The 16582-nt window shown below is 48.2% G+C and overlaps 1 protein-coding gene across 5 annotated transcripts in view; it reads left to right on the top strand.

Annotated features, from left to right (window-relative positions):
• Positions 1–12179, top strand: part of ASTN2 (astrotactin 2) — an 886721-nt gene extending 874542 nt beyond the window's left edge. For all 5 annotated transcript variants that reach the window (XM_066256387.1, XM_066256389.1, XM_066256388.1 and 2 more), the window contains 2 exons: positions 994–1177; positions 11355–12179. In XM_066256387.1, coding sequence (XP_066112484.1) covers positions 994–1177; positions 11355–11592 — 422 coding nt within the window. In that variant the 3' untranslated portion in view covers positions 11593–12179. The remainder of the gene's footprint in view (positions 1–993; positions 1178–11354) is intronic.
• Positions 12180–16582: the final 4403 nt, after the last annotated feature.

Raw genomic sequence — 16582 nt, forward strand, 5'->3', positions numbered from 1 at the left:
GGACATATATATATATATTTATCAGAGTCTTCAAAGATGGAAAGATGTGCTTTCTACTCAGGAGAGCAGCCCATGATGAATTTAAGTGACATCAATTTAGTAGGAATGGCTGCAGGAGCATGAATGGTCTGGATTGGCAAGTAGAAGAGTCTGGATTTTCTTTGAAAGATTTTTTTTTTTTTTGTATTTTTCTGAAGTGAGAAGTGGGGAGGCAGAGAGACAGACTCTTGCATGCACCCTACCAGGATCCACTCGGCATGCCCTCTAGGGGGCGATGCTCTGCCCATCTGGGGCGTCACTCCATTGCAACTGGAGCCATTCCAGTGCCTGAGGTGGAAGCCATGGAGCCATCCTCAGTGCCTGGGCCAACTTTGCTCCAATGGAGCCTTGGCTACAGGAAGGGAAGAGAGAGAGAGAGAAAGGAGAATGGGAAAGGGTGGAGAAGCAGATGGGCATCTCTCCTGTGTGCCCTGGCTGATATTGAACCCAGGACTTCCACACACCGGGCTGATGCTCTACCACTGAGCCAACTGGCCAGGGCTTCTTTGAGAGATTTTGAATGGAGACCCATCAGACCTTATTGCAGAAATACGTTGTAAACACGACAGAGGAAAGGAGACTGTTGAGATGAGCCTAGGACAGTTTACTTAAGCCTCTGCACTTGTTTGAAATTTTACATTAAATTATGGGCACAAAACTTGTGCTAACAATTAAGCTTGCAGTTGTGAGCACTGACTTTGTGCTAAGCCCCGTGTCAAGTTCTTTACGTCCAGTTTTAAATTAAGTCCCCATAGTGCACCTCAGAATAGAGGTTGTTATCACAGTTGATAGGAAAACTGAACACAGCTAGTTAGTGATGTATTAAGGTGAAATTAAGATCCGTCTGTCCCCGAAGACCATGCACGTGAACTCCTGCACCAATATGCCTCCCATGTTTCCATCCTCACTGTTCCCGCCTGTCCAGTGACCTGTCCTGCGCTCCTTCCCCCTCAGAGATAGCTGACAAGATCTACAATCTGTACAATGGGTACACAAGTGGGAAGGAGCAGCAGACCGCCTACAACATGCTGATGGAGGTCTCAGCCTCCATGCTGTTCCGCGTCCAGCACCACTACAACTCCCACTACGAGAAGTTCGGCGACTTCGTCTGGAGGAGCGAGGACGAGCTGGGGCCCAGGTATGAGTGCACGGCTGTGAGCGGAGGGGCAAGTCCTTCTTGCTGTCATTTGAGTGGACTAGACCCTTTCCCCCCGCAGGTTGAGAATGGGCCTTATCAAACAAATACGGGTGGCAGCCACCTTAGCCATGTCGGGACTAGACAGAGATGGGACGTGGGCAGGGAGAAAGGATCTTGGAATTGTAGCTTCTGAGACTCCTGGAATGTAGATGAGAAGAAGCATCAGTGCTCCTTGGATGACTCGCGCCCCTTGCCCAACTTCCACCTCTAGTCCTAGAGATGGAAACTCAGCCTCCTTCAGGGGATGTGTCCTCACCGAGATCTTGGAGAGGCACGGTTGGCAGGGTCACAGCCCCTGTCCAGACCTCTTCCCACTCTTCTACAAGAAAGTTTTCCTGGAATGAAGTCCAATAGCGACCATGTCTAAAAACATTCATAAACTCAACATGTATTAAGGCGTGATTTTTGTTACCAGCAATTACTGTGTCATCATTGTTCTAAGAGCTATGAAGGATTCAGACATAACTAAGATACAGTTGCCATCTTCTGACGCTTAATATAGTAGCATATGAAATGGTAGCTGCACCCGACCGGGCAGTGGCACAGTGAATAGAGTGTCGGCCTGGGATGCTGAAGACCCAGGTTTGAAACCTCAATGTGGCCAGCTTGCGCACAGGCTCACCAGCTTGACTGTGGGGTGACCGGCTTGAGCGTAAGATCATAGATGTGACCCAGTGAAGGAACCTGACGCTCTCCCTTTAGGGAGGGAGACTGGCGAGTGTTAGAGATGCACTAAGGACACAGTCCCAAACAGAGACTTTTTTTTTAAGCAATCCGAAGGAAGGGAAGAGAATGGAGAGGGAATCTAGCTGTGTTTCCCAGTGTGATTCCCGGTTGTTTAATACCGGGTCTGTGATCCCATCTTGAGCAACTCCTCAAGTCCTTTCCCCGCCCCTGGAGAGCCCCTTCCACACTTTGGCAAACACTGTGTGCGCAGGAACTGGAAGAATTGCTGAATAGTCGGAGCAGCAATGGTAGAGGATAAGAAGGGGGGACGTCAGCAGGGGCCCGTCCTGGAAGCCAGCTAAGTAGGGATAAGGAGTTTGGATTAGCTCCCTGGGGTGATGGGGAGTTTCCAAGTTTCTTCACGGGGATGAGGGTGGGGTGAGATTAGATCTTCATGAGAGAAGGTTCCCTCTGACTGCAGTTGGTCTCATGGATGGGAGAGGTCCAGACAGGAGGGAGATGGCGAGGGCCTAGGGGCTGTTCTAATAATAGCCCAGGGGAGCCGGTGTGGTACTCAGTCCCTGGCCTCAGAGAGAATTGCATGACTTTCTGAAATACTCAACGGGCAGGGTAGCCACCCCATTGCATAGTTGAAGAGGAATTGGAGCCCATGGGGTTAAATGAGCTGCCCAGAGTGGTACAGTCTGTTATGGAGTTTGGTTCTGCCCTGAGCGCTCACCCTGAGTCTTCACAACACAACTGTCATAACCGTCCAACAATCTGAGGCCCTCGAGAGAAGAGATGAAAGTGCGGTCAAGGGCTGGAAGGGATCTCTCTCTGGGACGGGCCTTATCTGTTCTGTGGGGTCCAGGGAGGTAAATTTCTCCCTTTCACGTGACAAGAGGCTTCTTTAGATAAAAGCCAAAAGACAGAGAGGCAGGCCCAGACAGAAGCTGCCGCTGGGGTTGGGCTGTCCTCCTGCCGTGGACAGGCAAAGGCATTCCTCTTTACGGGGCTTCCCCCAGGGCTCAGGGTTTGGGCGAGGCTATCCCAGAGCTCCACTCCTGACTTGTCTTTACAACCTTGTGGGATCCTTTATGGCCCTCCAGGACAGTGCGTCCCCTGGAAGGACAGCTCACTTGCTGATGGACTGGGATAACTCACTAGCCACTGTCTGCCAGCCAAGCCCGCTTCACACAGTTTCCTCTGCCTTCGGTCTTGTGAGTGTCGGGAGGGCCTCTACGTCCCCTCAACATTGCACACAGGTGTGTTAGCAGAGTGGAGGCAGAGGTAGCCTACCCCATCCTGGCACTGCTAATGAAACCATTGTGCAGTCTTGCGCTGGGCCCTCACTGGCCCTCAGTCTCCTCATCTGTAAAGTGATCAGGACGAGCGAGTATGGTAGTACTTACCATGTATAAGATGCCCCATATATAAGACACACCTTAATTTTGGGGCCCGAAATTTGAAAAAAAAAAAAAAAAAAGTATTACATAAAGTTATTGAATTCAAATTTTATTCATCATAAAATTCATACAACTCCTCATCACTGTCAAAACTCTCATCCATTAGCTTGTCCTCATCTGTGTCTGATGACGAATCACTGTCTTCATATGAGGCCTACCGGAAAGTTCTGTCCGTTTTTGGAATAAAACAAAATACAAATTTTTCTTTCCGTCAATAAACTTTATTAAATAACATAATTGCCATTATTATTAATGCTTTCTTGCCAGCGTGAGGGCAATTTGTATATCCCATTTTTGAAAAATGTTTTATCTTTTGATGCAAAAAATGGAACCAGTGCTTGTTTGATATCTTCTTCATTTTTGAATTTTTTGCCCTTCAAAAAATTTTGTAAGGACAAAAACAAGTGATAGTCGGAGGGTGCTAAGTCCGGGGAATATGGTGGATGCGACAGACATACTTTTGTAGCATTTCTTCCTTGTTGAAATTCGTAAAAATTACAGTAGCGTAAATGAACTTTATCGGTAGCCATGGGTACACTATCACTTCACACATAAGACTAATGTGAATTAACTTTGTTTTAGTTAATTTACTACATCAGTATACATTAAGTGATAAAAATAGAGAGGCACACATGGCCAAATAAACATGTACTTACGTGTCGAAACTTGTTGTGATAGAAACGGACAGAACTTTCCGGTAGGCCTATTATATTGCCTTGTCCTCAGTTCCATCTATAACATTTGAAATGCCAAAACCACTGTATAAGATGCACCCAATTTATAGACCCCATTTTTTTTTTCAAAAAACGTGCATCTTATACACAGGAAAATGTACTTTTTTTTAATCCATGGAAAATTTATTTTCTAATTAAATCTTACATAGAACCCCAGGTCTTAGCTAGAATGCCGTCTTCTTAGACTGACCTTAATACTTCTACTCATTGACTCTAACTCTACGCCACCCTCATGTTTCATTTTCTTCTTTGTACCTGTTTGCTTTGGTATCCTATATTGCACACATCTTCACTGACATATGATCTCTCTTCCCCACCGCACTGTCAGTCGGTGCAGCCAGTGATCCTTTATGTCCTCCTCGCCCTTGTAAGTAGGTGCTAAATCATTACTTGTTGAATAATTAGGTAATGGGATGAGTGGATGTGTGGACCAGATGTCTGCAGAGCTGTTCTGGCAGAAGCTAGAGTGGGTGGTTTGGAGCCCCACCTGGGAAGGGCCTCTTCTTCCGCACCCGACCAATGTCAAGGGTTCTATAGGTTTCTCTGAGCTGTCCAAGGTCTAGAAATCACAGTTGCAAACAACTGAATTCTGTGAACTCAAGGTCTTTGTAGCTCAAAAGCAGCCTTCTACAAAATACATTTTCCTTGCAAATAGTGACTTGTAGAGACCTCGTTCCATTGGTTTGTTGATTCATTGAGTCATTTCACACGCTTACTATGTGCCTGAGGCTGCGTCGTGGGCTGACATACGGGAGCAGGGAAGACAGCGTCTGCCTCTCCCAGGCTGAGGCGTCTGGTGAGAGAAAGGCTGGTCGGCAGGCAGTCGCAGTGAAACGTGGCCGAAGATGGTAGGAAAAAAGGTGAGGAGCATGCTTTAGAGCAGTGCTCCTCAAACTTGAGTGTAACTGAGAATCACCTGGGGGCCTTATGCAAATTGTCATCAACTCAGTGGTCTGGGATAGGCCAGGGATTCTGCATTCCTAGCAAGTTCTTAGGTGATGCCGGTGCATCTGGTCCGAAGGTACAGTTTGAGTGACAAGGTGGTGGAGGCAGAGAGCTGGCGCCGCTCATCCCGACGTGGGGCTCAGAGAAGAATATCCGGAGAAGAAAACAAGTGACGGGTCTGCACAGGATTAAAGGGTGAACAGGAGTCCTCCAGGTCCAAGGGGGACAGTGTTCTCACCAGACGGAACAGCCTGTGCGAAGACAAGGGAGGACTGGGCAAGAGAACGCACTGCAGTCAGGAAGTGCACGTCCTATTGGGGCGGGAGTTCAAGGTGAGAGGGGAAAGAAAAAACAAGGCTGGAGAGTCCAGCAGAGGTCCTGTCATGCTGGCTCTTTTTAGCCCCTTTGTGGCATTTGTTTCTTCTCGTAACCACTGGATTTTAAACAGGGGAGCAATGTGGGCAAACGTGCCGTCCTCTCAGGAGTCTTGCAGAACCCCAAAGGGCATCTATCAGAGAGAGAGCAAGGCAGCTCTAGAGCCAGGGGCCTTGGGTGCAAGTCCTTTGCTACCCACTTGCTGTGTGACTTTGGGCAAATTCCATCCCACTCTGGGCCTCATTTATTATACACAAGTGCTAGACTCCAAAGTTCCTTCCAGCTGGGAAGCCAAAGAACCAGGAAGCCCTGAAGGTCGTAGAGACCAGAGGATAAGCACCCCGAGCATCGTCCTACCTCCAGCCCAGTGTGTCCTGTTTCTCGGGGACACAGGACGGCAGGGTGATGAGAGCGTTTCCCAGAAGCCTCTTGAAGGCTGATGTCATGGGTTGAGCTTAGGTAGAATTCTCTGGGTCTAGAATCACCAACCCCCAGGATCCGGGGTCACATACCCCCCATAAAATTTAGTAACAAAATTACTTGGTACCTCTGCCTAATAAATCTATCAGGCCAGTGGCCTGAGCGCCTGAGTTCCATGACAACTACAGATTACTTCAAACCGCAGCTCAGAGAAGACCCGCTGATACCCGCTGTCCTGGCCACACGGTTCCTATTAAAAGACTGGAAAAACTGACCTCAGAGGTGGCCAGGGACCAGAATTTGCTTTAGTCCAAACATTCTTGACCCGTCTTGGGCCTCTCAGTCCCCTCAGTTATATTTGCCCGAAACAGTAGAGTAGGGACAAGAGAGTAGGCACTTGAAGAGGTTTGTTTTGTGGAATTGATCTCTCTAGACTAGGAATGGTGTAGTTAGGACCCCAGCCCCGCTTGTGACCCTACTCTCCCACCTTGTTAATCCTGTCAAATCATATGACCAGCCCGAGGCTCACTCTTGCCATCCGAAGACTGGGAATAAAGTACACACTTTAGGATTGTGGAGAGAATTACATTAAAGATGATGTTGCATAGGATCTGGCCCATGGTCGGTGCTCGATCAATTATAGCCACAACGATCCCTGACTTTAGTTTTCCCCACCACTTACTTGTCTTCTGTGACTAAAACCATCTGCCTAAATCCCCCCTTTTGGGGGACACATTCCTCCCCCACTTTGCGCACTTCCTCAGGAGACTTGCTTTTGAGACGGTCTTCAGCATCATGAGCTAGCTGCCATCGGCACGTGTCCCTCTTACCGGAAGTGACCGGGGTTCTTCAGATGTGCCCTGACCAAGGCAGCATGAATGGCATCCTTTCCTCCCTTAATCTGCCCTCTCCACTCCTCGGAGCTTGTGTTCCGAGTCTTTGCAGCCATGCCGAGCCTTCAACTCTCGTTCAGCTTGAGGTTAGCTACACACAAGACATTTCAGCTCAACTCAGGGAGGTCAACTGGAATGTTTCCTGAGTGCCTCCTCCATTCCCCTTCATCCCGAGGCCCCCTTAAAACTTAGGTCTCTGTCCAATAACTGGGTCAACAGCTGATTGGGTAATAGTGCTGGGAATAGAATAGTTGGTCAAAGGTTCTACAGTTCCCGGAGAAGTGGCATCTGATCCCGGCCGGCCCCTGACTTTCACAAGCCGCCCCTGTCTCAATCTTGCCTGCTGATACAGCCGTAAATTAACATGCGGCATCCGCCCTCACCTCTGACTCCCTTATCCCGGTGGGCAGCTGTCCTATCTGCAGCATGGAAGATTTCATGTCCGGTATTTGACGGAAGTGGTCACCCTGACCTACGGTCTCTCCCTCCAGGGACAGTGTGGAGCATGCCTGACCTTTGATTTATGGGTCATTGCCTGCAGTTTATCACCCAGCACTCTCGCCTTTGGTCTCTCATGCCCTCTCCTCCTGTCCAGCCTTTGAACACCTCCACCCCTTCTCTCCATGGCTTCACCCTCTGAATTCTTCTTTCTTCGTGGTCTAAATGCAAACCAGCGTGCCAGGGCATTGGGTATGACGAAGAAAGAGCAGGGGCCAGTTCTGCAACATCACGCTGGCGTAGGACCCACTGTGTACGGATTCCTGTGCTGGATACCTGGCAGCCGTCTTATTGCAGGCTAACTACACCCCTCCAGGAGAAGCCTCTCTGCGGGGAAACTGAGGCTCGTAGAAGAGGAGTGACTTCCTCCCTCCGGTGCACTCAGCATCTACATGCTCTGACACCTCTGTGCTTTCTGTTAGAAGATGCTACTCTGAATCTGGACTAACAGGTAGAGAGAGCTAAACAGATTAGCCAGGTGATCGTACCCTCCCCCAAACACTGTGATTCTCCTGTCACTGATGTGGTGACTAAGGGTTTGTGGCACTGAAGAGCTTGCTCAGGACCCACACAGCTAAGCTATAGAACTAAGATATGAATTGGGGGCTTCGGATGAAATTCCAAGTATTTCATCTCAGCTCCGTGTTCTCGGGACCCTGGCTTCTAGCTTACACTTCATAACTAACTCAAGTCATTCCTGGAGGCTGGTTATTTTCTCACGCCAACCCTCAGTCATCCCCACCCCACCCCATTCAAGAGGAGGCTCAGTCCAGCTGAGCTCCAGAGTTCTCCTGGATGGAATGGCTGAGCCTACAAAGGCAGGGCATTGGGATCTGTTGGAAGAATTGCCCGTTCCAACTTAATTTTGTGTTTGTGGCTTATTTTTCTACCTGTCTGGCTCACACAGTGAGTCCCCATTGCCCTACAAATAGTACACTTCACCTTGGCTTAAAAGAGTCCGGACGATCTGAGCTCTGTCGGAATGACTGGTCTTTTACCCATTCTTTGCACTGACCGTATCAAACGATTGGTGCTTTTATGCTGCCTCTAGTCTAACTTTGGAGAGGCTGTCCTCTCGGTCTCTCAATCTACCTCAAAATAATAATAAAAGTGTTTAATCATTGAAGACCTAGCTTACATGTTATATTCTCTACGAGGACTTCTCTGAGCCCCACAACTATTGATGAGGTGTCCACTATCAATATTCCCAGAGACCTAGCATGTTCTGCCACCCAACTATCATCAGCCCCTAAGTTAAAGGCTGTTACTATTTTTGTCGGTCTCTCTCCTGCCATTGAGTACAAAGATGCTCAAGGCTTAAACCAGCACACAAAGGATCATAGCGGCGGTAGCAGAGGTGGTGATGGTGGTGGTGATGATTTCTAACACAGATGAGGGGCTTACTGTGCGCCGAACACTTTCCTAAAAGTTTTACAAGTATCAACATACTTAGTCCCCATCCCAACGCTGTGAAGAGGGCACGTGTTACTCCCTTACAGAAAGAGTAAGACGCTATTACAAGCAGGGAGGAAAAGCAAACCCGCGCCCTTAAGAACAATGACACCTGCTGCTTCCCGTCCCTAGTTCCTCGCCGCCCAGCTTGCCGTCCCCCACATGTGAGTCTGTCTCCTTGAGCAGCCAGAAATGGTTTTCAACAGGGTGGCTCTGAACCCACGACTTTGCTGCTTGAAACCCTTCGATAACGTTCCTACTTTTATACCGAGACAACAATTATAGATAACATTGAGTGAGGGCTTATTATAGATTGATTAGTACTTTTCTTAAGAGTGGTGGATGCACTTATTATTCCCGTTGTACGGGCTAGGAAATGGAGGCAAAACTGGTTAAATAATTGTGCCAGTATCACAGAAGTAGTAAGTGGCTGAGCTGGGGCTTGAACCCAAGCAGTCAGGCTCCAGAGCCTGTATGACGCACCATTACTTTATACCCCAGTCTCTAAGCTTCAGTGGCCTGGCCCTGCCACTTCTCCAGTCTCCCACTGGGTCCCCAGGAGCACACTGGATTCCAGCCATAAGTTCTCAGAACTTCTGTGCGGTCCCTTATCTCCGTGTCTTTACCTGTGCCTCCTGGTATGTCTTTGCCTTCTTATGACCTGGCCCCTCCTCATTTATAAAGCTCAACCCATGTCCCCCTCCTACGAAGGTGTCTTCTTGGATATCCCCCATCCTACCTGCCAGGTAACCTTCCTCTGTTTTCCCGTGGGTCCCATGCCTCCTCACGCCCCTGCTCTTGCCACCTGCATCGTAACTTTTAATTTGTCTGTCTTGCCCACTAGGCAGGGAGCTCAGCCATACATTAAGTGCTCAATAAAAGAGCAACCAATGACTTGGTCCCCCCTGACTTCACAACAGCTCCATTTTTCAAGTGGAGAAACAGGCTTCGAGATGTTAAGTGAGTTTCCCAAGGACGTGGAGCTCTTAAAGGAACAGAGCAAGAACGGCAGTAAGGAGGGGTGAGAAATAAACCCCTGGAGCGGCTCTGGGTGAGGCGCCCGCCGGAGGGGACCGAGGACCGCGGGTTGCACGGCCACTCGAGTGTGATTATGAAGCTATGAATTCTTGGCACCTCGGGAAATATTCCACCCAAGTGGTGAACTATACAAAGAGGACTTTTTGAAAGGCACCTCATAAATTGTGCCTACAAAATGTACACACATAAGCCCGGCCCTTTCCCAGCCACCCCGCAGCTGCCCAACACAGTCTCCCATTTGTGGGGTCTGTTGTCATAAAAAGTCCCACCTCCCAGGGTCTCACAGGGGCATGGACAGGGCAGCAGGAGAGGGCCTGTTATTTCGCCTCTCAGGTTCCTGGGCATCTAAAGTGTGATAGGAAGTAAAGAAAAGTGGACCCCATAGGAAACAGGCATAATGGCAGTGATGCTGATTTGTGATATGACCGGGAAAAAGGACATCCCTTCCCTTCTGAAAACCCGCTTCCACATCTTTAATGAGCGTAGGTCAGATTGGGTCATTGGTTCTCCACTGGGAGTGCTCCTGGCCTCTGGTGGGCAGAGGACTTGGGAGGCTGCTAGACTTCCCACAAGACAGCCCCCACACCAAAGAATTATCTGGCCCAAATGCTGTATCCCCCCTGCCTTTGGGAAATCCCAGGCTAGGGAATCATAGAGATCCTTCCTAGCTTTAATTTTCTCTACAGCCATCCTATGTCCTCAGGGATCCTTGCCCCGGGTTCGGATAAAGGGCTCTAGATACGTTATTAATGATGATTACCACAGTACAGAGTGATTTCTTGCTTCGATTGCCATTCAGTGTGACCTTGATCCCACGACATCATTGTAACAGTTCATTGTAACAGCAGCTGTCATTTATTGAGTGCTCGCTGTGTGCCAGGCCTTGGGCGTTCTTCATGCTTAATCTCCCAAACAATTTAGGAAGGTTAAAGGCACCATCACTGTTTTAGAGATGAGAAAAATGAGCTACAGCAAAGTTCTGATGTGGGGACGAATGTACTAAGCTTGGACATAGATTTCTCAATTTCCTGACTGTGAGAAAAGAGTATAAGGGCATTAGAGAGGTGTGAAGGCTGGCAGTTAGAGGGGGACTGTGGGTTCTCAAGGCCCAGATTCAAATGCCCAACAGTCAACTCAGTGTTTGACCCGGGTCAGGTCATGTCATTTCCCTGACCTTTGGACTTTACACTTATTAAGTGTGAACGCAAAGAAATACATTCAGGGCCATTGTAAAGATTAAATACAATTTTTGAAATGTATGTATAGTATGCAAATTCTAGCACGTGGTGTCAATAAATTTTAGTTACTGTTGTTTATTATTATGATAATATTTCCTACTGGGTTAGAGTCCCAAAGCTGGTGGTGACCTTATGCCTCTGAGGACTCTTGTATCTTAGCTAGGTCAAAGGTTATCCCTCTTTTTTCATTCTCTAGATGTTGCACAGTTGGAGAAGAGAGATATAAGGTGATTGTTGAATACGTGTTTGAAATGCCACACTCAAGTCAGGAGGGGATGGGAAATTGCTGGGGCAACAGGTCCTCATTAGTCTATTGATCTTTATTCACCCCTCAAAGGCTTGACCTGTGACCTGGGCGTCTTCTGTCCTCACCGTCTCCCCCTCCCTTTCAGGAAGGCCCACCTGATCCTGCGGCGGCTCGAGAGGGTGAGCGGCCACTGCTCCAGCCTCCTGCGCAGCGCCTACATCCAGAGCCGCGTGGACACCGTGCCCTACCTTTTCTGCCGGAGCGAGGAGGTCCGGCCCGCGGGCATGGTGTGGTACAGCATCCTCAAGGACACCAAAGTCACATGCGAGGAGAAGATGGTGTCCATGGCCCGGAACACGTACGGGGAGTCCAAGGGCCGGTGAGGGAGGGCGCCACCCTCCGTGAGCACAGAGACTCTCCGTGGGAGGGGCAGCAGCTCTCACATGGATCCTGGGGCCTGGGTGGGGCTGGGGGCCAGCTGAGGATGGGCTTGGCGAAGGAGGCTTGCCAGCACGGCCAAAGCAAACTCTCTCTCTCTCTCTCTCTCTCTCTCGTGGATAGCCGACATAGAACTGTGTAACCGCTGGAATTATCCATTTTTGTCTATCTTTTATTTTTTCTAAGATATTATTTGACTCAATTGAAGTCCCTCCTTTTCACACTTTTTATGGATGGTGGTCAGTTCTGAGGCGGGAGCTCTTAGGTGGAGACTGAGCGGCCTTTCCTCTTCCTCCTTCCGGCCGCCACCCTCAGTGTCCTTCCAGCCGCGGACCTTGGAGGAGACCTGCGGAGAGACGTTTGGACCTTCAGCCTCAGGAAGGAGGACCCAAGGATCCCTGCAGTGAGGAAGCTTGGGTCTTTAGGACTGGTTTTTTTTTTCCTCCTGGATGGTAACTGAGTTTGCAGGACCCCTGCCTCTTCCTGCTGCCTGTGGGTCTACCCAGAGTCCCCACAGGACTTTCCATGCATTAAAAATTCCTATGGTCTCTCTTTCTGCTCGGGGAGTGTTTCTTACCAATGGGGGACCACTGTTTATTCCCTCAACAAAAATGTATTGATGATCAATTACATGCCAGCCATGGGTCATGGAACTAAAGACAGAGAAGCTCCCTGCTCTCAGGGGATTTACCATCCAACGGATAGAGCAGCAATCTGGTGATGTCAGGCTGGGATAGGGGAAGACCAGAGGTTCTGTGAACTCACTGTTGGGTCACTAGACAAACTGGAGGGGTCCTGAAATGCTTTTTTTTTCTGAAAAAGTGATACCTGTGCTTGAAGGATGGGGAGGAATCAGCTAGACAGAGTGAGAAGAATGGGATGAGCTCCAGTCAGAGGGGACCCCATGAGCAAAAGGCCATCACTCATTCAAGGGCTGAAAGCACTTCCGTTGAGAGTAGAGATTGAAATAGGAAGTAGCCAGAGTTAAGGCTGGGAGGACAGCAGGGCTTGGGGAGCCTTGAGAAAAACAGTTTGACAGTATTTGAAGTAGCTGAGAGCCACCGCAGGACATTCACAAAAGAATTGAATAGCTGTCTTGCTCTCTTTATGAAAACAACCACAAAAGAATGAAATAGCTGTCTTGCTCTTTATGAAAACAACCATTCCAGCTACAGGGAAGGGGTTGACTAGAGAAAGCCCCAAAGAGGGTGATGGTTGGCGTTTTCCAGGCAAGAGGTGATGGCAGTTTGGCTTTTGTGGTCATGGGGAAGATAGTCCACCACTGAAATCTTGTAAATGACGCTTGAACTGCTTCCAGTGTGTTACCTGGGACGGTAATGTTACAAAGAGGCATTATAGATTCCTAACATCTTTTTTTTTTTTTTTCTTAAGTGAGAAGCGGGGAGGCAGAGAGTCAGACTCCAGCATGCTCCCCAACTAGGAACCACCTGCCAAGCCTCCTACTGGACAATGTTTTGCCCATCTGGGGCTGTTGCTTTGTTGCTCGGCAACCGAGCTATTGTAACACCTGAAGCGAGGCCATGGAGCCATCCTCAGTGCCCAGGGCCAACTTTGCTCCAACTGAGCCATGAATACCGGAGGGGAAGAGAGAGATAGAGAGAGAGAAGGGAGAGGGGGAGGGATGGAGAAGCAGATGGTGGCTTCTCCTGTGTGACCTGACCGGGAATCAAACCCAGGATGTCCAGATGCCAGGCGGACACTCTACCACTGAGTCAACCAGCCAGGGCCCCTAACATCTTAACATTAACTCAGAGGAGCTGGCTGACTAGAGGAAGTGGGAGGTAGGTCAGGTGTTTCATAATGCAAGGATGACACCTGCTAAAGAGAAGAGAACTGAGCACTGTGGCGATTCAGAGAGAAAAAGATGTTGAATATCAATTAAAATATAAGCAGTTAGAAATACAGCTATTTCTCCATATCGATGAGTGTTGATGATATCAACAGTCCCCTTCCCCCAAATCTACATGTTGAGGTTATTTTCCCCCCAGAACTTCATATGGGGGAAAAAAATCAGAAAAGAGATTCTTCCAGATGAGTCAGATGCCTAGAGACCTGTTCAACTTCCAATAATCTAAGCTCTAAAGGTGCTCTTTCAAAAAGTTGTCTGATTATTAGATTTATGTTTTGGGGAGTATATCAATAGAGTTCAGCTAATTGAATTCTCCCTACAGTGTTGATGACTCTTCTCCCAGGAAACAGTGTGTTCAAAGAAGAACCAACATCTTACAAAAAAAAAAAAATAGTTACCAGTCACTGAGTACTTGCCTGTCTTTGTCAACTGCTTTGTTTTAGTTAGTTATGATATAAGAGAATCATACCATAGACTGGGTGACTTAACAGACAACACAATTTTGTTTCTCACAGTTCTGGAGATTGGAAATCCCAAGATCAAAGCGTCAACAGATTTGGTGTCTGGTGAGAGCCCTCTTCATAGTTCATAGGTGGCAGTCTTCTTCCTGTTTCCTCACATGGTGAAAGGGAACTCTCTGTGGTTTCTTGTGTAAGGGCACTAATCCCACTCAGAGGGCCCCAACCTCCTGACCTAATCAGCTCCCAAAGACCCCACCTCCAAATATCATCACATTGGGCATTAGGTTTCAAAATTACAAATTTTGGGAGAACACAAACATTTAATCTGTAGAATTGCCACATGCTAAGCCCTCATGTATATACCCTTTCTTAAACCTTAGGTCCCAGGCCATTGCCGAGTCTCCTATTGCTGTAGCTTTCCATTGCCTTGACCCAACGTGAAGACAAATTTAGCTCAACTGTTGCAGAAAATTAAACTTCCTAATGAGCTGGGGCTGTGGTCTAACCCTGATTAAGTCTGAATCTGACTGCTACCGTTCACCAGCTATTACTCTGGGTGAGTAATTTGACATCTGAACCTCAGTTTCGTAATCAACGAAATGGGGTCAATGACAGTGCCACCTGATGGGTGCTGTTGTGAGGCCTGAGTGAGAGGGTAGTTCTCGGGCATCCAACACCATAAATAGTAGCTTGATTTCTTTCTCCTAAAAGAGACAATATACATAATGCTATATATCTTGGGGAGATGACTAGGAAACTTTGTCTGGGAAAGGTCTGCAGAAGTCTGATTAAGAGATGGAATCAATAACTAATAGTGTGAAATACAGAAATTGTAAATTGTATAAAAAATGTAACTCAGATAGAAATAGCCCTTATGGTGGAACTTAATGCAATAGCAGGAACCCCAAAGAGAAGTATGGGTTTTTTTTGCATGTTTCAGACAGCTGTGGCCTCTGGATAGCTGCTCAGCTGGCCAGAGTTAGCTGGTCCCTGAGAATGTCTGCAACCAGGCTGTCCCCAACTCGTACTTCTGTCCACGTGCCTCTCTGGTTTCAACCTCCCCTTCCTGGCATGGTGGAGCCTATTGCCCTGCCCAGCCCCCAGAAGGCTCTCCAGAGTGAGATTTCAGAAGCCTGACCAGACAGGTGTGTGTGTGTGTGTGTGTGTGTGTGTGTGTTTGCCTTGCCATGACAAGAAAGGAGGTTAAATCAATATTTGTTAAGATGTTTCTTTGGAGGAAGAAAAAGAGAAATTCTTGAAGTGCAAATGAGGCTGCTGGGTCCAGCACCTTGGCCTCTGCACGGCCACATTGATTCATGTGCTGCCACAGAAAATGCCAGGGGAGCCCATGTGCCACTGTGCTGGCAAAGGTGGGGCTTTCCGTGTGGTCGCTACCACTGATGGGGGGGGCAGCACAAGAAATTACCCCTAGATGACTCCCATCTTTTGTATGGTCAAATAATGTCTTCTTGGGCAGGCTTTGTTTTAAAAAGGGGACTGCATAGACACACGCTGACAGCTACCAGTTATGGTGTCCTCATCGTATCAGTGGGTCTATATGTGTCTCTTATGTAACCGTGTATAAAGCAATCCGTCATGATGACCACTTTGCGATGAAAGAGACTGAGGTTTTGGCAGGTGGAATCACCTGTTCCGAATCCTATAGCTAGTAAGTGATGGTGTTGAGATGCTGGGACCTAAACCTGGGCAGATTACTTCAAACTGGTGAGCACTGCACTTACTACCTCCTCTGGCAAATGCGTGCAATGCCCCCTTCTTCATTTGACATCGAAAGCCAAGTCCCTCCAACTCCCAACCTATACTCAAGTACTAATTTCTAGGTTTGGGGTACTGAGATGAGCAGGACCCAGATCCTGCCCTTAAGGAACTTCCCAGAACTTAACTAACTAAATACGGTGTGATCAAATCAGACATTTTGGAGTCATTCCAATCTGGCTTTAAATACTGGCTGTGCGATTTACAGTGAGGAAGGGCTGGATCCTGAGGGGAATTTATCAGGCAAGCTCATCTGGCCTTGCTAAGGGGAGGCTCAGGTGAGGTGACATCAACTTAACCTTTCGTAGCCTCACTTTCTTCACCTGTAGAGGGGGTAAATGCAGTACTTCAAAAGACTGCTGGAAAGATTAAATTATAAGAATGGATGTAAAGTTAATGTAGACATAAAGTCACTGGGTGCTTGAAAACAAAAGCTCTCCATAAATAGTTATCACAACAGTTATCACCCTATGGAAAAGGGTGGCTGTGAGCAGCTCTGCCATCAGAAGGCAGCATCAGGGAAGCCTTCCCAGTCCAAGGATGTACAAGAGCTCAATGGGAAGAGCAGTAAGGGAAGGGCATTCTGAATAAAAAGGCCAACATATCAGTGATAAAGAGTGCCGTGTTAGAGGGATGGTGAGCAACTGGTGTGGCTGCGAGACGGAGGCTGTGTTTGGGGACGTTGGCAGACCAGACTGCGCTGACCACTGGAAAGCGTTGACCTGATCACAGGAACGTGACATGGGCAGATACGCATTTTGACAAGATTCCTCCGGCTCCAGGTAGGAGAGTGGAGAGAGGGGACAGAGCCTGCGGCCTGGAGACTGG

The sequence above is a fragment of the Saccopteryx bilineata genome, chromosome 2 (genome assembly GCF_036850765.1).
Source record: "Saccopteryx bilineata isolate mSacBil1 chromosome 2, mSacBil1_pri_phased_curated, whole genome shotgun sequence".
NCBI classification, from domain to species: Eukaryota; Metazoa; Chordata; class Mammalia; order Chiroptera; family Emballonuridae; genus Saccopteryx; species Saccopteryx bilineata.